At 38.9% G+C, this 26,524-nt stretch overlaps 1 protein-coding gene across 3 annotated transcripts in view; it reads right to left on the minus strand.

Moving 5' to 3' along the window:
- The window catches only part of LOC123515951 (BCAS3 microtubule associated cell migration factor-like), a 60,370-nt gene that overhangs the window by 23,118 nt on the left and 10,728 nt on the right, over nt 1-26,524 (minus strand). Inside the window, exons 3-4 of one of the 3 annotated variants that reach the window (XM_045274887.1) lie at nt 26,242-26,305; nt 25,279-25,452 (exon numbers count right to left, since the gene is read on the minus strand). In XM_045274887.1, the coding sequence (XP_045130822.1) occupies nt 25,279-25,452; nt 26,242-26,305 (238 nt within the window). Of the gene's footprint in view, nt 1-25,278; nt 25,453-26,241; nt 26,329-26,524 lie in introns of all 3 variants that reach the window. The other 2 variants (XM_045274885.1, XM_045274886.1) reach the window with 2 other exon arrangements.

Here is a 26,524-nt window from a genome sequence, read left to right on the forward strand (position 1 = left end):
TCTCCAGTTCCTGTGGGTGCTTGCCTGCAGCGTCACTGGAGAGTGTGGATGGAGGTAGGGGCAGGGGAGTGGGTAGTGAAGACCCTGCGTTATGGGTATGTACTCCCTTTTCTTCGTCCCCCTCCATTGGCTTCTAGGCCCGTAGAATTTACCACCTATATAGAGGGGCCCATTCATCATACAGCCCTAGACCTAGAGGTTCAGGATATGTTGGACAAAGGGGCCATAGAGCCGGTTGTGGATAAGCTGGAAGGCTTTTATGCACGCCTGTTCCTGGTTCCAAAAGTAACAGGGGATTGGAGACCGGTGTTCGACCTTTCGGCCCTGAACAAGTTTTTAAGAGTCAGCCCATTTCAAATGGAGACAGTGGCTTCAGTGTTGGAGTCTATGAAAGTTGGGGATTGGATGGTCTCTCTAGATCTACGAGACGCATATTTCCAAATCCCAATACACCCTCGCTCTCGCAAGTTCCTGCGGTTTGTTTGGCGGGACAGAGTCTTCCAATTCAGGGTTCTGTGTTTTGGCCTCTCCACCACTCCTCAGGTTTTTACCAAAATCATGGCTCCAGTGTCCTCAAGGGCGCATCAACATAGGATTTTTCTCCTTCGCTATCTGGACGATTGGCTGATCACAGGTTCATCTCGACAGGAGTGCATGAGTGCCATCCAAGCTATTTCCCATTTGTGTGATCGACTGGGTATTCAGGTCAATCTATCCAAGTCGGACCTGGTGCCCAGCCAGAGGAAGCAGTACCTGGGCATGGTACTGGACTCCATGAGGGCTCTGATTTTTCCTTTCCCAGAGCGGATCAGCCGGTTTCAGTCTGTGGCGCGGAGTTTCCTCGAGGACAAAGCTCCCCCGGTGTCGCTGTGGAGGTCACTCTTGGGTCACCTGGCATCCCTAGAGAGGCTGGTTCCAGGTGGCCACCTTCGTTCCCAGTCCCTTCAGTGGTGCCTGAAGAGACACTGGAGAGCAGCTTTGGACCCACCCTGGTGGTGGGTTCCTCCATCTCACCATTGCCTTGCAGACCTCTTCTGGTGGATGGAGCCAGCTCATCTTCTCCAAGGAGCCCCCTTTGTGATGCCACCTCCAGAGATGACTCTGTTTTGCGATGCCTCTCTGCACGGGTGGGGTGCTCATGTGGGGGAGTCCCTTGTCTCAGGTCTCTGGTCTCTACAGGAGAAGAGCCTTCACATCAATCACCTGGAGATGTTGGCTGTCTTCCGGGCCCTTCAGGCCTTGCAGCGGGACTTGTCGGGCACAGTAGTGAATCTTATGTCGGACAATACTACGGTGGTGGCTTACCTATGAAACTCAGGGAGCACTCGGTCCGAGTCTCTGTCTGTTCTGACAGGCGTCATTCTTTGGTGGTGTGAGGACAATCGGGTATTGCTTCGCCCTAAGTTCGTGCCAGGACGGCGCAACGCGGTGGCAGATGTCCTCAGCCGCGAGTGTGTGTGGTCAGAATGGACCCTACACCCAGTTGTGTGCATATGGGTCTTCCAGGCGTGGGGTGCACCTCAAGTGGACCTGTTTGCTATGGCTTTAAATCACCAGCTGCCATTGTATGTGTCTCCACTTCCGGACCCGAACGCTTGGAAACAGGACGCGTTTGCCTTCCCTGGGAGGCGTTAGATCTGTACGCATTTCTCCCCTTCTCCCTGATTCGGCGGGTTCTGGTTCGGATCAGAGAGACTTCGGGAGTCCGCGTGTCTCTAATTGCCTCTCGATGGCCTCAGGGAGACTGGTTCCCTCTGCTGCTGAGTCTATTAGTAGATCACCCGAGAGTGTTGCCTCAGTGGGACTCGTTGTTACATCAGCCTCATCGACATCTTTTTCACACATCTCCACAACACTTCATCTTCATGCGTGGAGACTCTCCAGGGTCTCTTCCGAAAGAGAGGCTTTTTGCGAGAAGCTGCAGGGATCATGGCCTTGCCAGTCAGACAGTCTTCGGCCAGGGTGTACCAGGCGAAGTGGGCCATCTACTGTCGTTGGTGTGAGTCGAGGGGCTGTCATCCTCTCTCGGCCTCTGTGATAGACATGGCGGACATTTTTCTTTTCCTTTGGGGCACAAAGCATTTATCCTTACCGTCTATTAGGGGTTACCACTCTGCTCTGGTCCCCATATTCCGACAGGCAGGCCTGGATATCTCTCTAAGTATGAATTTGTCAGATTTGTTTCAGGGATTTGCCAAGTCGGCTCCTCCCCGCTCGCCACGCATTCCTGCGTGGGATTTATCTTTAGTTTTGAATTCTTTAACGAAGGCCCCCTATGAGCCCCTTTGTTTAGCTTCATTGCAGGACGTAACACTGAAAGCTTCATTTCTCTTAGCTTTGGCTTCTGCTCGTTGGGTTAGCGAACTCCATGGACTTTCAGCTGAGGTTCGTCACTCTAGGGGTTGGTCTTCGATGACTTTCTCTTTAGCCTCGAACTTTCTGGCTAAGAATCAAGTTCCAGGTGATGATTCTCAGTCAGAATTTTCTATTCTGGCCTTGGCTAGGTTTGTTGGGGATTCTGAGAGTGACCGGCTTTTATGCCCAATTCGGACTGTCCGGGAGTACCTGTGGAGGACCAAGGACTGTCGTCCTTGGTGCTCACGCTTGTTTGTGACGGTTTCCGAACCTCGACGGGTGGTACATCCACACACAATTTCTTTTTGGATATGTCAGGTTATCCAACACATGCATCAGGATGTTTCAGAGGAAGACATGCACTTGGTGAAAATCAATGCACATGAGGTTAGGGCAGTGGCTACAAGTGCCCTATTTAAGAAAATTAGGAGTATTCCAACCGTCCTCCGAGCAGGGACCTGGAAATGTAGTTCTACATTTGCTTCTTATCTTCGGGATATAACTCATAGATAACTAGATACCTTTTCTTTGGGCCCTTTTGTGTCGGCTCTCAGGGTCATTGACTAAAGTTGATTGGGTTCAGGGTACATAATTTCTATGTACTTTAGTATGGGAGGCTTTGAGTTAGTTGACCTTCCTGGTGGGATGTTGGATGGACTGCTTCTTTTCCCTGTTACTTCCCCTTGGACATGGATGCCAGTGCTACACTTCCCAGGACTTGACCTCTTCATTGTAAGTAAACACAAGTGTGGTTCTGTTTTTGTTTTTTTCTAATCTTTTCAGATTGGTTAAAGGAATGGTCATCCTCCCTCTTATACTTGGGAATCAGTTTTCAAGCAGTAATTATGGGTAATAGTATGTGTAGTAACAAATAGGATTTTTTAAGTAAAATCCATTTTCATCTACATACTTACCCATAATTATTAATTACAATTCATGTTCCCTTCCTCCCTCCCCTCTATGACCTTTTTAGAGTATAGGCGTATGAATTGTGGGGGAAGGTTGGCTGGTACCGAAAGGTTATAGAAAACGGTCTGTGCACCTTATCTTAGAGAACGGAAAGGGAAACTCAAGTTCTTTTCTTTCGTTGTTCTCTTGCTAGCTAATGGACATATGTAACTTTGCTGTGGGGTGGGGAGTTTAAGCAATAATTAATAATTATGGATAAGTATGTAGATAAAAATAGAGTTTAAGCAATAATTAATAATTATGGATAAGTATGTAGATAAAAATAGTTTACTAAAAAAATCCTATATTTCCACCATTTTCATTAATTGCTAGGTGCCTGCAGAAATTGAAAGCAGAAGGAGCGAGAGTGTGGATGGTTGTTCCCCTGTGGCTATCACAACCATGGATGGGCATATTGCTCGGGATGCTCATTGATTACCCTCGCCTCATTACGCAGAGGAAAGCAGTACTCATACCCGTCATCAGGGGAGGAGCAGCCGATCATGCGCCACACACAACTGATGGTGTGCTTACTTTCAGGGAGCACTTGCGAGAATGAGGAATTTCTGAGGCGGGTACAGACATCTTGGCCTCTTGGAAACCAGGTACCGAGAAACAATACCGACCGCACCTTAAGAGATAGACACAATTTTGTGATAAATGTAACGTTAGTCCCTTTAATCCCACTGTCTCAAACATTATAAATTTTTTGTCTGAAACTTTTAACAAGAATGTGGGTTATGAAACAATCAACACGGCAAGAAGTACTCTCTCGTCATTAGGCATTGTGGTGAATGGCTGCAGAGTGGGTAATCACCCCTTGGTCCTCAGGTTCATGAAAGGAGTGTTTAATTTGCGACCACCCTTACCTATACACACGGAAACATGGGACGTTCAACCAGTTCTGAGGGAATTGAAATCTATGTACCTGTTACAGACACTAACCCTTAGGGATTTGACATTTAAACTTGTTATGCTAATGGCACTGACCCAAGCTGCAAGAGTTCAAACTTTACATCTTTTGGTTAAAAATGGCATTCGCATTGAACAAGATTCTATTTCGGTTCAGTTAAGGGGTAACATTAAGCAGTGCAGGCCCACGTTTAATGTCCGTTCAGTTAAGTTTCAAGCCTATTCCAGGGACACTAGTTTATGTGTATGTGTTACATTACAGCATTACTTAGTAAGAACGGAGGAGCTCAGATGGGGCTTTCTCAAGAGGATGATGGATTACTCCTCAGCTCCATTTGGCCACACAAGTCTGTCACTAAGGACACCATTGCCCAGTGGGTTAAGACAATGCTTCAAAGGTCGGGAGTAGACACAACCAAGTTTACAGCGGGTAGTGTTAGGTCAGCAGCAGTATCAAAGGCCAAGGCTATGTCAGTACGTATTTCTTCTATTATGTCTAAAGCAGAGTGAACACAGGAAAGTACATTTGCAAAATTTTATGACAAGTACATTGTGCCAGAAGTGGACCTGTTTCAGGAGGCCATGCTCATGTAGCTCCTGTAACACAATTTTGATACTGTTCTTTACTTACTTTGAGATGTCAAATGGTTAGAACAGGAACTCACTGCCATTATGCAGGGTTATACATATGTGAATTAAATTTGGGTTTGATTATTATGCATTATATGCAACGTTGGGGAAAGGTTATGTTGTTATGGCAATTATGTATCATGTGATCTATCCACCTATATGTTCAATGAAGATTACAGTTGTGAAATCATAGTTTTATGATCCCTTCTTACAGTTCTTATGTGGGGTCAATTGATATAGGCACGACACCCACATGGCTTTAAAGTCTCATGTGAAATGCTCCACGTAGCAAAGGGTGATCTGACGAGGTAAAATTAAAAAGTATACGAGACTTAACTCCGGTTAGTTGAAGTATGCTTAGAATTTTATGAGTCAAATCACCTCTGCCATAGTGGAGATTTCACATGCCCTCCACTTCCCACCCTTTTTTAGTTGATGTATTATGATCAGTTTTTGTTTGTTAGTGTCATGTGGGTGTTCGTTACTACAAAGTCTGACAGCTGGTGAGCGGCAGCGATATCTCATGTGAAATCTCCACTATGGCAGAGGTGATCTGACTCATAAAATTCTAAGCATACTTCAACTAACCGGAGGTAAGTCTCGTATACTTTTTAATTTTTCTTTAAAGTTATGCACACTATGTGCTGCAACAATTTTATTATCCAATGCATTCCACTTTTCCACCGTTCTGTGTGGAAAACTGTATTTTCCAACATCCTTTACACACTGCCTCATCCTGATCTTCTTTTCATATCCTCTTGTCCTTCCATCCTCTTCCACCAACAGCACCAAGTCTTCTTTGTCTATCTTTTCAATATCATTTACTATCTTATATATTGTTATTAGGTCCCCGCATTCTCTTCTATCTTGTAAGGTTGGCAGTCCCATTTCCTTCAGTCGTTCTTCATATGTGAGGTCCTTTAATTCCAGCACCATCTTTGTAGCAATCTTCTGTATTCTTTCCAGTTTTACTTCGGCAAGCCACAATGTCTGCTAGAGGGGTGCTTTCACATGAGATAACGCCGTGTTGCTCCACACAGTCAGTTGCTACATAGCTTTCAAACAAGTCGGAAATGGTTCTGATTCACTCCTGCTGACCCCTGATCCGAGATAGGAGCAGGCCTGTCACTTGTCCGTGATCCGTGATAGGAGCGGAGGGTGCAACGACTTCCCTTCACGTGTTTTCCTTGCCTTTTCCCGTTATCCCTGCTAGTGGAGCGGGTTACACGTGCCCTGTTGGTAAGCAATCAGTTGCTGCTTACGCTGTCACTGCGCCAGCTGATTCGGCAATGTTGACATCACATATGTCGGTGGCAGCTGCCAGGTATGTCCTCCTCGGATGATCATCATGTCTTCCCTTCTTTAATTATTTTTTCAATTGTTTCGTTATTCTTTGTTTTGCCGTTTATAAACTTGTAGAAAAGTTTGGGTTCATCCTTGCTTTTATCCACTATATCCTTCTCAAACTTTCTTTCTTCCTCTCTCCTTACTCTAATATATTCATTTCTGGTATCTTTGTACTGCTGACTATTATAGTCATTTCCCTGCTTTAAAAGTTTCTTCCACGCTTTATCCTTTGCCATTTTTGCTTGTAAGCATCTAGCATTGTACCATGTATGTATTTTTTTCTGAACTCTATAAACAGGAACAAACTTTTTTACTCCTTAATTGTATTCCTGTAAGAATATGTCATATTTCTCTTGTACAGTCTTCCTGCACATAATATTACACCACTCAATATCAGCAAAATAACTCCTTAGTTTTTCAAAATCTGCTCTTGCATAATTTAATCTCTCTCCTTTATAGTCCTCTCTGTATCTTATCTCATCTTCCTCCTGCATTTGCATCTCTAATGTCACATGATCACTTTTCCCCATTGGATTAAGGTATTGTATGATTGGAGGGGACTCCAGTTTTTTTTGTGAAGACTAGATCAAGTAACATAACATAACATAACATAAATAATAGGATAACAAAGGGCCACCAGGGCCCATCTAGGTTATCCTGTATCAGTTGCACAGCGACCTCGTCATCAGTACTTAAAGATACACTTACAAGTACACAATACATTATATACTAATTCTAAATATTTGGCCCATTAACAGGGCTAAGTCCTGCAGCGAATTCCTCTACAATCTGTAATCCCCATACATGGATCATGTCTTGTTTAACTATAGTAAATTTCTTATAAAACTATCATGCAGCGCTATACATAATTATAAATCTAATAAATTTAAGTGCTTATCTAATCTGTTTTTAAACATTGTCAAACTAGTGCTATTTACAACCGTCTCTGGCAATGCATTCCAGAAGTCTACCACCCTATGACTAAAGAAATATTTTCTTATATCTAACCTGCAGCCTTGCTTTCTAATCTTCCTGCCATGATTTCTAGTCCTACTTCCTCCTCTAAGGTAAAGAAAGATCTCACATCTATGTAGTTTGTATCTGAGAACATTTTAAATAACTCTATCATATCCCCTCTTATACATCTCCTCTCAAATGAAAACATGTTTAATGCCTTTAATCTATCTCTATACTCCAGGCGCTTCAAAGCTGGTATCATCCTAGTTGCTCTTCTCTGAACTGCTTCTAACATGTTGATATCCTGCCTATAGTGGGGTGACCAGGCCTGTATGCAATACTCTAAATATACTCTAAAGTAACGATGGTTCCTCTTCCCCCCTGTATCTTCTTGACTCTTCTACCCACTGGTCCATTGTATTAACCATAGTCATCTGTAACACTTTCTCACTCCACTGCCCAGCATTGTCCATTACTTCCATCTTTCCCCAGTTTATTTTTTTATAGTTAAAGTCTCCAACTAAGAATATTCTTCTATCTCTTCTTATCATGTTATCCAGATACTTTATCATCTCTCTTTGCATATCTTTATGCTCTTCTGATCCCCATGTATTAGTCTTTGATGGACCATATGTAACTATAATTTTTCTCTTCTTCAAACCTTCTGTTCTGATTGTTACTCTCAATGCTTCCACTTGTTCATCTCCATATGGCACATCCTCCACACAAATATTATCACGAACCATTATTAGCACCCCTCCTCCTCCTTTATCCTTCCTGTCCCTCCTCTAGGTATTATATCCTTCCTCTTTAAAGTTGACATGTATCTCATTCTTCAGTTTTGTTTCAACGATACACATTACATCTGGCTTTCTCTCTTTCAAATAATCCTGAACTTCCAATAGACTTGATAACAAACTATCTATGTTAATATAAGTCACTCTTAATTTATTGCCTCCTCCACGATCTCCTCTTTTTTCCTTAAGTACCAATTCTTTAGTCTCATATCCAGAACCCTCAAGAAAAAATTCTTCTTCTCTATCTCTGTCCTTTTCTCGTTTTTTTCCTTAGCCTCACTTCTTAGCACTTTCTCCTTTTCCTTTTCCCCTAAGTTCATATCTTTTTTTATCCATATTTCCTTGTGATCAACATCATTGGCTAACTTCCCTTTTCTAGCCATTATTTCTTCTACAGCCACTTGAGATCTCATTTTCACCTTCATTGGTCTCTTACCCCTTTCAGTGCACCTTCACAGCCTAACCACTTCCTCCACCTCCTGGTCAAATTCTTGTACCCTTTTGATAACTGTTTTGGCCATTTCCCTTTCTTCACGTTCTCTTGTGAATTTACTTGGATTTTATTTTTCTCTCATCCCGTAGATCACGAAGCTTTTTTTCTTGTCCACTGCATCCCTCACCATGCTTTCCTTTTCTTTGATAACCTCGATTACAGCAACTTTTGTGTTCTGAATTTGTCTCTTTACCACTTCTGAAAATTTTACTTTTTCCTCCTCTTGTTCTTGTTTCCATTCATTTCTTAGTTCTTTCAATTTGTTTTCACCTAGACCACCTTCTATCCTGTCTGTAACCTTTTGCTGCACTTTATCCTGCAAGTTCTGGCATGTGGTTTTTAGAGCGTCATTTTGCTTCCTTATTTCTAAAATCTCTTTATTCCTGGTTTATTCCACTGATCTTTTCACATTCAGTTATTCTCAATTTCAAGGCTGTGTTTTCTAATACAAGTCAGTCATGTTTGTCCATGAGACTGGACATCGCCTCCTTCAAATATCTTAATTCTCTCTCTACATTTACAAGTCTCCTTGTATTTCCTCATTAATCTCGGACACCCAAGAAATTCTTATCCATAGCATCTTCGGTCAGTTTTCTTAAACCAATAGGTGTTTCTATATAACGTTGATTTTCGGCCAGCGTATGTTTTTGTTCCCCCATGGGCCTGGCAATGCTACCTGGATCCATGTCTCTCTCTTTGTCTATCATTGGTTATTCGTAGTCTAACACTTATTTCATTTGGAGATATGAGAACCTATGGCCCCCTCTCCCCCTGTACATACATCTAGGCCTGGGTCCAAGTCCTTTTGTAGCACTCTCTGCGAGCTGCTCAGACATGTCCGTCCTCGACAAAGGCTCCCGTGTGTGTGTGTGTGTGTGTGTGTGTGTGTGTGTGTGTGTGTGTGTGTGTGTGTGTGTGTGTGTGTGTGTGTGTGTGTGTGTGTGTGTGTGTGTGTGTGTGCGTGCATTCCTATGTGTGTATTTTTTACCTAGTTGTATTTACTTAGTTGTAGTTTTACAGGGCCTGGGCTTTATGTTCGTGTGGCCCCGTTTCCATATCTACACTCATCCAATTTCTCTCTAAAACTATACACACTCGTTGCTGACACCACTTCCTCACTCAAACTGTTCCAAGTCTCAACAAATCTTTGCGGGAAACTATATTTTTTAACATCTCTCAGACATCTTCCCTTCCTCAGTTTCTTACTATGCAATCTTGTGCTTCTAATGTCACATTCTTCTCTCAGGATTAGTTTCTCATTATCCACTTGATCCATTCCATTAATCAATTTCTAAACTTGTATCATACTTGTCTCCATAGCTTTTAGTCTCTCATATGTCATGCCTTTAAATTCTGGAACCATTCTTGTAGCCATTTCTGTAGTCACTCCAATTTCCTTATGTGTTTCTTTTTATGGGGGGTCCACACAACTCCTGCATATTCCAATCTAGGTCTTATTTTAGTACTTATCAATTTCTTCATCATTTCTTTGTTCATATAGTGAAATGTTAATCCAATATTCCTTAGCAAATTCTATGTCTCTCTGAAAATTTTATCAATATGGCTAACTGATTCATTGTTTTCTTCCATCATCACTCCCAAGTCCTTTTCCTTTTTTACTTTTTTCTAGTTTTACTCCATCTCCCATCTTATAGATTCCCACTAGTTATCTTTCACTTTTTCCCATTTCCATGACATGGCTTTTGTGTCCACATTGAATTCCATCTCCCATTTTCTACTCCATTTCCAGATCTTGTTTAAGTCTTCCTGCGGTATTTCACAATCCTCTTTTTGTTTTATGACTCTGCACAGTTTTGCATCGTCCGCAAACAGATTTATGTAGCTGTTCACTCCCTCTGGCATGTTGTTTATATATATGAGAAAAACTATTGGCGCCAATACTGACCCCTGTGGCACTCAGCTGTCTACTGCTCTCCACTTGGACTTCACTTCATATCTTTAACTACCGTCCTTATTTCTCTCCCTCTCAAGTAATTTTCCATCCATCTCAATGTGCTTCCTTTTAAGCCACCCTTCTCCTCTAACTTCCATAGTAATCTTTCATGTGGCACTTTATCAAACGCCTTTTTTAAATTCAAATAAATACAGTCAATCCATCACTCTCTCTCTTGTACTTTATCAACTATTCTAGAGTAGAAACTCAATAAATTTGTTACACATGACCGACCTTTTCTAAAACCAAATTGGCTATTTGATAATAATTTGTTGTCTTCAAGAAATTCAATCCATTGTTTCTTTATTACTCTTTCACACATCTTGCATATTACACTAGTTAGTGATACCGGTCTGTAATTTAAAGGTTCTTCATTCCTTCCACTTTTATATATGGGAACCACCTCAGCTCTTTTCCATTTTACTGGTACTGTTCCATTTTCTATTGAACATTTTATGATGTATATAGGACTTGCTAGTTCTTCTCTACATTTTTTTAATATTCTGCCTGAGACTTCATTCGGTCCCATTGCCTTCTCATCTAATCCACTCTTTTATTTCAAGCTTGGTTACTTTAATCTCTTTCATATGGACAGTCTCTCTATTACCCTGTGATCTTTCAAATTTGGATTCCTTAGTAAAGACCTCCTGAAATTTACTATTTAACAGTTTTGCCATACTTTTTGGGGTCTTCCACCATCCCGTTCTCTCCATTTAACCTCTCTATTGTTTCTTTTTGCCTTATTTTTCCATTTATGAATCTGTATCTGTGTGTGTGTGTGTGTGTGTGTAATTCACTGTTTGATCTGCTGCAGTCTCTGACGAGACAGCCAGACGTTACCCTACGGAACGAGCTCAGAGCTCATTATTTCCATCTTGGGATAGGCCTGAGACCAGGCACACACCACACACTGGGACAACAAGGTCACAACTCCTCGATTTACATCCTGCCTACTCACTGCTAGGTGAACAGGGCTACACGTGAAAGGAGACACACCCAAATATCTCCACCCGCCTGGGAATCAAACCCGGTCCTCTGGCTTGTGAAGCCAGCGCTCTAACCACTGAGCTACCGGGCCGTGTGTGTGTGTGTGTGTGTGTGTGTGTTTACTTAGTTGTATTTACCTAATTGTAGTTTTACAGGGCCTGGGCTTTACGCTCCATATCTACACTTATCCAATTTTTCTTTAAAGCTATGCACACCCTTTGCTGACACCACTTCCTTACTCAAACTGTTCCAAGTCTCAACACATCTTTGCAGCAAACTATATTTTTAACATCTCTCCAACATCTTCCCTTGCTCAGTTTTTTATTATGCAATCTTGTGCTTCTAATGTCATATTCTTCTTTAGGAATCAGTTTCTCATTATCCACTTGATCCATTCCATTAATCAATTTATAAACTTGTATCAGATCCCCTATCTCCCTTCTCTGTTCCAGGGTTGGTAGATCCATAGCCCTTAGTCTCTCCTCATATGTCATCCGTTAAAATTCTGGAACCATTCTTGTAGCAATTTTTTTGCAGTCTGCAACTTTCTTATGTGTTTCTTTTTATGAGGGGTCCACACTACTTCTGCATATTCCAATCTGGGTCTTATTATAGTACTTATCAATTTCTTCATAATTTCTTTGTCCATGTAGTGATGTAGTGAAATGCTAATCCAATATTCCTTAGCAAATTATGTCTCTCTGAAAATTCTATCAATATGGCTTATCGGTTGTATTTACCTAGTTGTATTTACCTAGTTGTAGTTTTACAGGGCCTGGGCTTTATGCTCTTGTGGCCCCGTCTCCATATCTAAACTTATCCAATTTTTCTTTAAAACTATGCACACTCGTTGCTGACACCACTTCCTCACTTAAACTGTTCCAAGCCTCAACACATCTTTGCGGGAAACTATGTTTTTTAACATCTCTCAGACATCTTCTCTTCCTCAGTTTCTTACTATGCAATCTTGTGCTTCTAATGTCATATTCTTCTCTCAGAATTAGTTTCTCATTATCCACTTGATCCATTCCGTTAATCAATTTATAAACTTGTATCACTACTCCTGTATATTCCAATCTGGGCCTTATTATAGTACTTATCAATTTCTTCATCCATGTAGTGAAATGCTAATCCAATATTCCTTAGCAAATTGTATGTCTCTCTGAAAATTCCATCAATATGGCTTACCGGTTGACTGTTTTCTTCCATTGTCACTCCTAAGTCCTTTTCCTTTTTTACTTTCTCCAATTCTACTCCATCTCTCATCTTATACATTCCCATGGGTCATCTTTCACTCTTTCCCATTTCCATGACATGGCTTTTGTCCACATTGAATTCCATTTCCCATTTTTTATTTCATTCCCAGATCTTATTTAGGTCTTCCTGCAGTATTTCACAATCCTCTTTTTTTTTTTTTTTTTTTTTTTTGTGTGTGTGTGTGTGTGTGTGTGTGTGTGTGTGTGTGTGTGTGTGTGTATTTACCTACTTGTATTTACGTAGTTGTAGTTTTACAGGGCCTGGGCTTTATGCTCGTTTGACCCCGTCTTCATATCTACAGTTATCCAATTTTTCTTTAAAACTATACACATTCGTTGCTGACACCACTTCTTCACTCAAACTGTTCCACATCTCAACACATCTTTGTGGGTAACTATATTTTTAACATCTCTCAGATATCTTCGCTTTCTCAGCTTTTTACTATGCAATCTTGTGCTTCGAATGTCATATTCTTCTCTTAGGATCAGTTTCTCATTATCCACTTGGTCCATTCCGTTAATCAATTTATAAACTTGTATCAGATCCCCTCTCTCCCTTCTTTGTTCCATGGTTGGTAGATCCATAGCCTTTAGTCTCTCCTCATATGTCATCGCTCAGTTTGTTTGTTGACGCCTCATTGTTCAAACACGTGTTATTCGTTGTGTTTGTGCTCATTTTTCGTCTTATTTTGGATATATATACTTTATTTTGTTATTAACCATTGGTCCCAAAGCTAAAGACAAAGCTAGTGAAAAGAAAAAACCTAAGAAAATTATCATGATGGAAGCAAAACATGAAATTATCACAAAGTATGAGCATGGCATTCATATCATCGACTTGGCAAAGGAGTATGGCCGCAATCCTTCTACAATATCCACAATCATCAAGCAGAAGGAAGAGATCAAGAAGCTGCAACCTTCCAAAGGCATCACCATTATTTCCATGCTATGTTCTGATAAACATGATGAGATGGAACGGCTACTTTTAATATGGGTTAAGGAGAAGCAATTGGCTGGTGACTCTGTTTCTGAAGTGATCATCTGTGAGAAGGCTAGCACCATTTTCCAAGACCTTAAGCGTGAAGCAGTCGAGACGGAGGGAGAATCATCGCAGGGTGGCCAAGAGAGTGAAGAGTTCAAAGCCAGTCATGGATGATTTGACAATTTTAAGAAACGAAGTGGCATTCATTCTGTCATTCGTCATGGAGAGGCATCAAGTGCTGATGTTAAGGGGGCTGAAAATTTCATTAAGGAATTTGAAAAACTCATTTGTGAAGAAGGATACCTGCCGCAACAAGTATTCAATTGTGACGAAACAGGATTGTTTTGGAAGAAAATGCCTAGGCGTACGTTTATCACGGCAGAAGAAAAGAGTCTACCCGGTCAAAAGCCTATGAAAGATAGGCTAACGCTTGCCCATTGTGCCAACGCTAGCGGCGATTTCAAATTGAAACCATTACTAGTTTATCACTCAGAAAATCCAAAGGCATTCAAAGCTCATAAAGTGATTAAAGAAAGATTACAAGTTCTGTGGCGTGCAAATAGTAAAGCATGGGTGACACGTCAGTTTTTTATTGAATGGATGAACGTAGTTTTTGGTCCTTCAGTCAAGAAATACTTGACCGATAATGGTCTGCCACTTAAGTGTGTCTTCCTCTTGGATAATGCCCCCGGTCACCCCCCTGGCCTTGCAGATGACCTTTTAGATGAATTTAAATTCATTAAAGTTGTCTATCTGCCAGCCAACACAATATCAATCCTCCAGCCCATGGATCAACAGGTTATATCCAACTTTAAGAAACTTTTCATGAAGCATCTTTTCAAGCGTTGCTTTGAAGTTACTGAAAATACGAACCTAACATTGAGGGAGTTTTGGAAGAAACATTACAACATTGTGATCTGTGTTAAGCTTATAGATATTGCCTGGCAAGGTGTTACCAAAAAAACATTGAACTCAGCTTGGAGAAAATTATGGCCAGATGTTGTTTTAGAGTGAGACTTTGAGGGATTCGATCCTGTTGAGGAGGAGATTGTATCTATTGGTTGCTCTATGGGCTTAGAGGTAAACGAGGCAGATGTTGCTGAACTCGTTGAGGAGCACGCTGAAGAACTCACGACGAAGGAGCTGAAGGAGTTACACAAGATTTCCCACGAGGAGGTAATACAAGAACTCAGCAGTGAGGAGGATGTTGAGCAATAGGAGGAACTAACTTCACGTGAAATTCATGATATCCTAGGCAAGTGGCAGGAAGTGTCAGATTTTGTGGAAAAAAGACACCCTGATAAATTGTCTACAGGCAGAGCGAGTGTCTTATATAATGATATGTGTCTCACATTCTTTCGTAACATTCTAAAAAGGAGGCAGAAACAAACCTCTCTTGATCGCTACTTTGTGAAGGCCTCAGTTAGTGAAAGTCAAGGTGAGGCCAAAAGGGCCAGACGTGAGAGTGCTGAAACTGATGAAAGTGAGGCCAAAAAAGCCAGAAATGAAAGTGATGATTAGGTGATGATTACGTAAGAAAAAATAAATAAATAAATAAATAAAAAATAAATAAAAAAGCCACCCCCCCAAAAAAACATTAAGAATAAGTTTAGCATTAGTAATAAGTTTAGCAATGTTTTTGTGTTTACGTACATTACATACGTATAAATCCTCCTCCACCTCCTCCTCCTCCTCCTCCTGCAGGCCGCAGCTCACCGTCACTATGGTAACTAAAATTCCTTTCTTTCTTATTGATTTTATTAACATTTATCATACTAATGTGTGTTTTTTTATCATTATGTGTGTTATTACTCGTTTATTTATATACAAATTGTGTATATTATATGTAATTTAACTGTGTTTTGGGGTGGTTTCATAGCGCTAGAACTCATTAATTCATATTACATGTATTTATATGGGAAATATTGATTTGACATACAATTTTTTTTGACATACAACGATCGTTATAGAATGAATTAAAATCGTATCTCAAGGTACCACTGTATGTATGTATATATATATATATATATATATATATATATATATATATATATATATATATATATATATATATATATATATATATATATATATATATATATATATATATATATACACAGGCAACCCCGTTTAACGAAAGTTCACACAATGAAATTTCGCTACAACGAAGGTTTCATTTTACTACCATCTGCTCGTTTAACAAACACCAAACTCGCTTTAACGAAGTTTTATCCAGGTAATTTTTTTTCCAAATTTGAAAGCCCCACCATATCACGCAAGCTGACAGGCTTTTGAATACACCAGGAGCTGCTGGTACTAAGGCCTGCCTCAAGAAAAATCCTGGGACACCTATAGAATAAAGATCAAGATCAAGATCAAGCCTCTCATGGACAACACGCGCAACACTCACTCCCCAGTCAAAACATAACAGCGTCAGCAGCAGCTTGTCTTCTTTAGCTCAACTTACCTCCAAAACGCCCTGCAATTGGCCTAGTCTTCGTAAGAAGACCAGGAAGTCTCTTACTCTCCAAGTGAAGCTAGATATTATTCACAGAAACGAGAGGCCAGAAAACTATAGCAGTGCTGGCCACTATCTTGACTCCATATTATACTGTCTCTGTTTTCAAGTCAGCAAACTCTATTAAGAAGGCTGGTGAGACCGTATCTTCCTTGCAAGCTAAAAGAACCACCTGAACTCATGACTCTATAATGGATAAAATGGAAAGCCTTGTGGAAATGTGGTACATAAGTTTTGTATGCAGTGCAATGATGCACACTTTGTTTACATTCCACAGGTTGCCGGTTAGTGTCTTTCCCGTTTCATTCTTCCTCCCTTCATAAAGTTAAGATCATCAACATTATAAAGTTACGTACATACATACATTAGTGTACATTATAATGACTTAAATTAAACTACCTAAATGTTTAACTTCATAATTTTTACTTTCATTAAACCTTTCACTGTACTATGATGCACTCTTGCTTTGCTTACTCTCAATGGAAGTTCAAATCAGGGGTTAAACTTGTTATAATCGGTTCGCTTAACGAAGTTTCGCTTAACGAAGAGTTTTTTAGGAACGTAACTCCTTCGTTAAACTTGTATGTATATATATATATATATATATATATATATATATATATATATATATATATATATATATGTATATATATATATATATATATATATATATATATATATATATATATTTTCCGGTGTTTTATCCCAGTATCTGCTAGACTCTGGAATACAATTCCCAACGAGATTGTTAATTCTAGTAACATTGAAGCATTTAAAAAACGTGTGAATACCTTTCTTCTCTCTGAACTCACTACCTCTTAGATCTCTACCAATCTTCCTATTCTGTTGTTCATTCCTGTTACTTCCTTTCACTTATCGGTGAGGTGCCGCCCACTGGGCCTTTGGGTTTATGCAGTTATGCTTTCCAGTGGGTCGCCTTCATTGACCTCATAATAATAATAATAATAATAATAATATATATTTACTTTTACACTGTTTTAAAGACAATATCTTTTAAATGTCCACCTCCATTGTCAATACACTGATTCAGATGATTTCGGAAGCTTTGGTCTACTCTCTCCATCATGTTGAGCAGTATATTGGCTATTTCAGTTCAGATGGTGTTCTGTAGGTCTTCCAGGGTCTGTGGACGGTCGTTATAAACCAATCCCCACAGGAAATAATCACAGGGGCCTAAATCAGGTGAGTGCGCAGGCCAGTTTAAGTCTCCTCTCAGGGAAATCAATCGGTCGGGAAAAGCTTCTCTCAGGAATCCCATTGAGATGCGTGCAGTGTGGGCGCACACTGATTTAGCCCCCTTTGATTATTTCCTGTGGGGATATCTCAAATCCCTGGTTTATAACGACCATCCACAGACCCTGGAAGACCTACAGAATGCCATCCGAACTGAAATAGCCAATATACCGCTCAACATGCTGGAGAGAGTAGACCAAAGCTTCCGAAATCGTCTGAATCAGTGTATAGACAATGGAGATGGACATTTACAAGATATTGTCTTTAAAACAGTGTAAAAGTAAATCTCCCATGTTGTGTGAAAGGCATAAAAGAAGAATAAAGAATTGTGAAGTGTGAACAGGTTTTTATTTCATTCTCAATTCGGGAAGTATCCACGCCCCACCCTGTATATATATATATATATATATATCTTGCAACCTTCTGTTTCTCTGAGTTTAGTTTTTCTATATAATATTTCTTCTGTTGCTGCTTGTGATTTTAGTAGTATCTTAATTGGTCTCGTTGTTCCTTCTTGATAAGGTCCCATTCTGTGTATTTCTTCTACTTCCTCTTCTAAGTTTTGCCTATCTTCGGCGTTTAGATTTTTTAGTAGGTCTTTGACTGATTTCAATTCTTCTTTTTCTCTTCTTGGTCTATATTTTAATTTTTTTCTTTTAGTCCAAATACGATTACACTCTTTTTTTTCTGCAATTTCCATAACTAGATTTTCTTTTTTCTTGAGGACTCCTATCATTTTGTTTGTCATATTTTCATCTCTTTCATTTAGTTGTTCTTGAATCACCTCCTGAAAATCATCTTTATCTTTCTTATCTTGGAATCTCCATGCTTGTACTTCTTTTTTAATCACGTTCTGTACTCTTTCCTCTTTGTTTACTAAATCTTTCAGCTTCCCTTTTTCTTTCTTGGCTTTACCGAGTCCTTCAATCTGTTTCTTGTAGTTAGCTACTTCATTTTTCAGTTCTTCGTTTTGCACTCTTAGTCTAGCTTCGTTTTCTTCCACTTTTTTTATCCTTTCTCTCAGTTTTCGACTCATTATCCTGTTCTTCATTCTCTTTCATTCCCATACTCTCTTTTATCCATTTATCTAATTTACGTTCAATAGTCAACACTCTCTTAAATAGTGAAGTATTTGCCGTATCAAAACTTTTGAATGCGCTTACTCCCTCATCAACATATTCATCTTCTTCTTTCAATCTTTCCCTAGTCTCATACCTGCATTTAGATGGAATCTCTTCCTTACTCATGATTTTCTAACAATTGATTTCATGAAAATGAGTCTACACTACTCGCCCAGGCCACTGCAAACACTAAACAACATGTAGTGAAGATCAGCTGATTCTCAGAGCGACGCCACTGCGTCCTTCCTCGACTGCATCTCGTGTGTGTCTGTGTGTATTTACCTAGTTGTAGTTTTACAGGGCTTGGGCTTTATGCTCGTGTGGCCATATCTACATTTATCCAATCTTATTTTAAAACTATGCACAATCATTGCAGACACTACTTCTTCATTCAAACTGTTCCACGTCTCAATACATCTTTGCGGGAAACTATACTTTTTAATATCTCTTACACATCTTCCCTTCCTCAGCTTCTTACTATGCGATCTTGTGCTTCGACTGGCATATTCTTCTCTCAGGATCAGATACTCATTGTCCACTTGGTTCATTCCATTTACCAATTTATAAACTTGTATGAGATCCCCTCTCTCCCTTCTCTGCTCCAATGTTGGAAGATCCATAGCCTTTAATCTCTCCTCATATGTCATCCTTTCAAATTCTGGGACCATTCTTGTAGCCATTTTTCGTAGTCTCTCCAGCTTCCTTATGTGTTTCTTTTTGTGAGGGGTCCACACTACTCCTGCATATTCCAATCTGGGTCTTATTATAGTACTTATCAGTTTCTTCATCATTTCTTTGTCCATGTAGTGAAATGCTATTCCAATATTCCTTAGCAAATTGTATGTCTCTGAAAATTCTATCAATATGGCTTGCCGGTTGATTATTTTCTTCCATCATCACTCCCAAATCCTTTTCCTTTTTTACTTTCTCCAGTTCTACTCCATCTCCCATCTTATAGATTCTCACTGGTCGTCTTTCACTCTTTCCCATTTCCATGACATGGCTTTTGTCCACATTGAATTCCATCTCCCACTTTTTACTCCATTCCCAGATCTTATTTAGGTCTTCTTGCAGTATTTCACAATCCTCTTTTGCTTTATAACTCTGCACAGTTTTGCATCGTCCAAAACAGATTTATGTAGCTCTTCACTCCTTCTGGCATGTCATTTATATAAATGAGAAAAAGTATTGGCGCCAATACTGACCCTTGTGGCACTCCGCTTTCTACTGCTCTCCACTTGGACTTCATATCTTTGACTACCGTCCTTATTTCTCTCTCCCTCAAATAATTTTCCATCCATCTCAAAGTGTTTCCTTTTAAACCACCCTTCTCCTCTAATTTCCACAGTAACCTTGCATGTGGCACTTTATCAAATGCCTTTTTTAAATCCAAGTAAATACAATCAACCCATCCCTCTCTCTCTTGTACCATATCAACTATTCTAGAGTAGAAACTCAGTAAATTTGTTACACACGACCAACCTTTTTCTAAAGCCAAAATGGCTATTTGATAGTAATTTGTTGTCTTCAAGGAACTCAATCCATTGTTTCTTTATTACTTTTTCACACATCTTACATATTACACTAGTTTGTGATACTGGTCTGTAATTTAGAAGTTCTTCCTTCCTTCCGCTCTTATATATGAGAACCACCTCAGCTCTTTTCCATTCCACTGGTATTGTTCCATTTTCTATTGAGCATTTTATGATGTTGTATATAGGACTTGCTAGTTCTTCCCTACATTCTTTCAGTATTCTGCCTGAGACTTCATCTGGTCCCATTGCCTTTTCTTCATTCAATTCCTTCATTCTTTTATTTCAAGCTTGATTACTTTAATCTCTTCCATATAGATGGTCTCTATTAACCTGTGGTCTTTCAAATTTGGATTCATTAGTAAAGACCTCCTGGAACTAATTATTTAACAGTTCTGTCATACCTTTTGGGTCTTCCACCATCCCATTTTCCCCTTTTAACCTTTCTATTATTTCTTTTTGTCTTATTTTTCCATTTATGAATCTGTAGAACAATTTCGGTTGCTCCTTGCATTTTTTGACTATGTCCTTTTCATAAATCCTCTTCTTTTCCTTCCTCACTTTAACATATTCATATCTTGCTATCTTGAAGTTTACCTTATTTACTGCATTTCTATTTCTCCTCCACCTTTTCCATGCTCCATCCCTTTTCTCCTTTGCCCTGGCACACCTTGCGTTAAACCAATCTTTCTTTCCTTCTTCCTTAGTTCTATATTTTGGAACGTATTCCCTGTGTGTATTTACCTAGTTGTAGTTTTACAGGGCCTGGGCTTTTTGCTCGTGTGGCCCCGTTTCCATATCTACACTTATCCAATCTTACTTTAAAAGTATGCACACTCGTTGCAGACACTACTTCTTCATTTAAACTGTTCCACGTCTCAACATATCTTTGCGGGAAACTATGTTTTTTTAACATCTCTCAGACATCTTCCTTTTCTCAGCTTTTTACTATGCGATCTTGTGCTTCGAATGTCATATTCTTCTCTCAGGATCAGTTTCTCATTATCCACTTGGTCCATTCCGTTGATCCATTTATAAACTTGTATCAGATCTCCTCTCTCCCTTCTTTATTCCAGGGTTGGTAGATCCATAGCCTTTAGTCTCTCCTCATATGTCATCCCTTCAAATTCTGGAACCATTCTTGTAGCCATTTTTGTAGTCTCTCCAACTTCCTTATGTGTTTCTTTTATGAGGGGTCCACACTACTCCTGCATATTCCAATCTGGGTCTTATTATAGTACTTATCAATTTCTTCATCATTTCTTTGTCCATGTAGTGAAATGCTACTCCAATATTCCTTAGCAAATTATATGTTTCTCTAAAAATTCTATCAATATGGCTTACTGGTTGATTGTTTTCTTCCATCGTCACTCCTAAGTCCTTTTCCTTTTTACTTTCTCCAGTTCTACTCCATCTCCCATCTTATAGATTCCCACAGGTCGTCTTTCACTCTTTCCCATTTCCATGACATGGCTTTTGTTCACATTGAATTCCATTTCCCACTTTTACTCCATTCCCAGATCTTATTTAGGTCTTCTTGCAGTATTTCACAATCCTCTTTTGCTTTATAACTCTGCACAGTTTCGTATCATCTGCAAACAGATTTATGTAGCTGTTCACTCCTTCTGGCATGTCGTTAATATAAATGAGGAAAAGTATTGGTGCCAATACTGACCCCTGTGGCACTCTGCTTTCTACTGCTCTCCACTTGGACTTCATATCTTTAACTACTGTCCTTATTTCTCTCCCTCAAATAATTTTCTATCCATCTCAATGTGCTTCCTTTTAAGCCACCCTTCTCCTCTAACTTCCATAGTAATCTTGCATGTGGCACTTTGTCAAACGCCTTTTTTAAATCCAAATAAATACAGTCAACCCATCCTCTCTCTCTTGTACTCTATCAACTATTCTAGAATAGAAACTCAATAAATTAGTTACACACGACCGTCTTTTCTAAAACCAAATTGGCTATTTGATATTAATTTGTTGTCTTCAAGGAACTCAATCCATTGTTTCTTTATTATTCTTTCACACATCTTGCATATTACACTAGTTAGTGATACCGGTCTGTAATTTAAAGGTTCTTCCTTCCTTCGCTCTTATATATGGGAACCACCTCAGCTCTTTTCCATTCTACTGGTACTGTTCCATTTTCTATTGAGCATTTTATGATGTTGTATATAGGACTTGCTAGTTCTTCCTTCTTTCAGTATTCTGCCTGAGACTTCATCTGGTCCCATTGCCTTCTCTTCATCCAGTTCCTTCATTAACTCTTTTATTTCAAGCTTGGTTACTTTAATCTCTTTCATATAGACTGTCTCTATTACCCTGTGGCCTTTCAAATTTGGATTCCTTAGTAAAGACCTCCTGGAATTTATTATTTAATAGTTCTGCCATACTTTTTGGGTCTTCCACTATCCCGTTCTCTCCTTTAAACCTTTCTATTGTTTCTTTTTGCCTAATTTTTCCATTTATGAATCTGTAGAACAATTTTGGTTGCTCCTTACATTTTTCGACAATGTCCTTTTCAAAGTTCTTTTCCTCTTTCTTCCTCACCTTAACATATTCATTTCTCGCTACCTTGAAGTGTGTGTGTGAGTGTGTGCATGCATGCATGTATGTAAGTGTGCATGTGCATGTGAGTGTGTGCGTGTGCTTTTATATTCATAATTTGAAATAATGCCTGCAAAATACAAGTCGCCTATAAATGCCACTGTGCTTTACATTGTGTCAACTATATACACTATCCAACCTTTAGGGCAGAGGTTTTCAACCTATGGTACACATGGTACATGAGAGGAATTTTTGGGATATAACATAACATAATATAACATAACATAAATAATAGGATAACAAAGGGCCACCAGGGCCCATCTAGGTTATCCTGTATCAGTCGCACAGCGACCTCGTCATCAGTACTTAAAGATACACTTACAAGTACACAATACATTATATACTAATTCTAAATATTTAGCCCATTAACAGGGCTAAGTCCTGCAGCGAAATCCTCTACAATCTGTGATCCCCATACATGGGGATCATGTCTTGTTTAACTATAGTAAATTTCTTATAAAAACTATCATGCAGCGCTATACATAATTATAAATCTAATAAATTTAAGTGCTTATCTAATCTGTTTTTAAACATTGTCAAACTAGTGCTATTTACAACGCTCTCTGGCAATGTATTCCAGAAGTCTACCACCCTATGACTAAAGAAATATTTTCTTATATCTAACCTGCAGCCTTGCTTTCTAATCTTCCTGCCATGATTTCTAATCCTATTTCCCTCCTCTAAGGTAAAGAAAGATCTCACATCTATGTAGTTTGTATCTGAGAACATTTTAAATAACTCTATCATATCCCCTCTTATACATTTCCTCTCAAATGAAAACATGTTTAATTCCTTTAATCTATCTCTATACTCCAGGCGCTTTAATGCTGGTATCATCCTAGTTGCTCTTCTCTGAACTGCTTCTAACATGTTGATATCCTGCCTATAATGGGGTGACCAGGCCTGTATGCAATACTCTAAATGGGGCCTAACATAGGAATTATATAAGCTACGCACCACTTCCTTACTTTTATAACTAACATTTCTATTTATAAAACCCAGGATCCTATTTGCCCTATTTCTTGCTTCTAAACATTGCTTTAAAAATTTCATAGTCCTGTCTATCACTACTCCTATATCCTTTCCTTCCTCTACTGCCTCTAGCCAACATCCCTCCATCTCATAGCTAAAGTTTGTGTTGTCTTTACCTAAATGCATAACCTGACACTTTTTAGAATTAAACTCCATCTGCCACCTGTCTGCCCATGCTATCAGCCTGTCCATGGCAGGTTTCTCAAAATACTTCAATTTTGAATAACTGGAAACCTGTTTATAGTATTCTGGCAAACTCTGGAACTCCCTACCTGCTTCTGTATTTCCAACTTTCTACTACTTAACTTCTTTTAAGAGAGATGTGTCAAGACATTTGTCCTAGGCTTTTGACCAATTCTTTTGAATCTTTTATGAAGACTGCAATTCCAGTGGGCCTTTTTTTTCTAATATATTTTTTTTTGCCCATGGCAGTTCTCCCTCTTACATAAAAAAAAATAAAATAAATAAATGTTACCTACATGTGCTAGGCTAGATGTGTCCTCCACTAGAACCAGGACACATTAATGTTAACATGGAAACTCTTGGAGTTATGTCACTTGTGAGAAAGCTCTCTTGGATTACAGTTGCCACACAACCTTGCAAACCTATAATATTTAGTTCTGATTTATTATTTTTATGTGCTATTCATGCACACAGTGACTTCTGTATCACTGTTACTAGTTACAGGCTGCAACTAGCTGCAAGCAGCACTAGTTCACTGCCACAATGATCGAAAACTGTCTGATATAGTTCCACTCTGGTAAATGTATTGCAAGCTAGTCACATAGTGTTCCCCTGTAAAGTACTAGTTCCTATCAACACTATCTCATAGTGACATACTCATTACTTGAAAATTTTGTCTGCTCCATATATATAACACAATCCAAACTTCATAAACTAAGTCAATAAACCATGCATTTATTTCTACCCTTCCTGATGCTGCATTGTGAGTAAGGGGTATGTGACCAATACCAACAGACTTCAAGGAGTACATAAGATGAAAAAGGTTGAGAACCCCTGTTTTAGGGGTTAAATGAACATCAAATAAGAAAATAAGAATGCAGACAATGAAGAACGATATGATAAATAATTATGAGGAGAGACTTCTATTCATGTGGATAAAAGAGCAATGGAATATGAAGTAGTAATGTAAGACTCACAAATCACTTGTTCAAAGGGGGAAGGAAGAGGCTAGGGATCCTTTCTTTACACCCACGTGTGTGGATGTTTGACTATCAGGTATTTGTTTACATCCTATCATTATATACAAGTTGGTGGTATGTGTACTGGTCATACTAGTATGAACAGTGGTATGAGTATACACCATTTAAAACCAAAAGACTGGTTTCCATCACTAATGTGAAGGAATAAATAGGAAAAAATGTAATGCAATAAATATAAAAGTTATATATAGCAAGGGTGTCCTAATGCTGTTTCTGTCACTTTAATTTTTAAAGGTAAGACATCAAAAACTATAGTATATATGACAATAAGCAAAAAAGAAAAATGTGTATCAACAAACATATGTGGTACATACATCAAAAGATAAAAACATTTATCCAAAGATAGTGAAACTTTCCATACTCTTACCTGCACACCACAGGCATATCCCACTATCAGAATGAGTGGAGGAGAGTTGCCATTGACTTCTATTTTGTCTCTGAACCGAGCTAAGTCATTTATATCACAGTAGTCAAAGCGAACCCACAGAATTGTTTCCTTCCCTTCATAATGTGAAGGATTGTTATACGTCTGTGGAGTGACCTGTCAACAGAAGAAAAATTATGATGCAATCAATTTACCAAAACAGATTGCACAGGAAATGCACATTCCTACAGTGCATTGTAATAAGTTGATCTGCATATACATTACAAACCATTCAGATTTCAGAAATAAGCTGCAATCATCTTTGGAAGAAAATGTAAAAATAATTAGTAATAACTATCCATGTTGCCTATGATTTGTAGAACAAAGCTTTTATTGTTTTCTGCTTCTTTGCTAAAATGTCAGTGAGTATGCTTTTAAAAGAAGCATCACAGATTTTAAATACACTGGCTTTGAATCTATCAGACAGGGAATGAGAAAAGATACTTCAAGAACATGACAATGTATCAAGTTCAAATATAAAGACCAGTTATATGCTTTCTCATGGATTTAACTTTTCCTTTGTAGAGATATATTATATACCCAATTATAAAATATAATGAAAATTCAAACTGAAATATTTGAATTAATTACCAATATAGCAAAAATTCTAAAAAAAAAATCTGTCTCATCCTTACAATTCTTTTTTTACTGAAGATCACTTTAGAAGTGAATACAAGGCATTATGGCTATCACCATTCTTGCAATAAGATACTAAAATGTACGTTACTCTTTCTGATATAGCAAGGAGAGCATCATCTGTTAGTTGACAACTATACTGAAAAAATTCATGACAAAACAAAGGGAGAAAGTAATTCATTAACTACATATGAAACTAAAAGCATAAGAACTGTAGATCCCCAGTGAAAGATCATAACATAGAAGGATATGCTATAGACATGTTCTCACGTGCTTTGGCTCAGACAGGATCAAGTGGAGAGTCTTGTGCTGCAGCCACTCATCCTGGGAGTTCCTAGGAAGATGCATCACAGCAGACTAAACTAGATTAGATGTCCTCATAAAGAAATATTTAGAGAAGCTTACGTTATGGAATAAACTTAACAGGAACATGTACAAGATACATCATTATAACTATATCACTATGATGACACGTTATGTTTAATGATCGAGCTCAAAATTTGATTAATTTCTTTTATAAATTGTAGTACAGTGGAGACTCAATACTCGAACT

The sequence above is a fragment of the Portunus trituberculatus genome, chromosome 40, assembly GCF_017591435.1.
Source record: "Portunus trituberculatus isolate SZX2019 chromosome 40, ASM1759143v1, whole genome shotgun sequence".
Taxonomy (NCBI): domain Eukaryota; kingdom Metazoa; phylum Arthropoda; class Malacostraca; order Decapoda; family Portunidae; genus Portunus; species Portunus trituberculatus.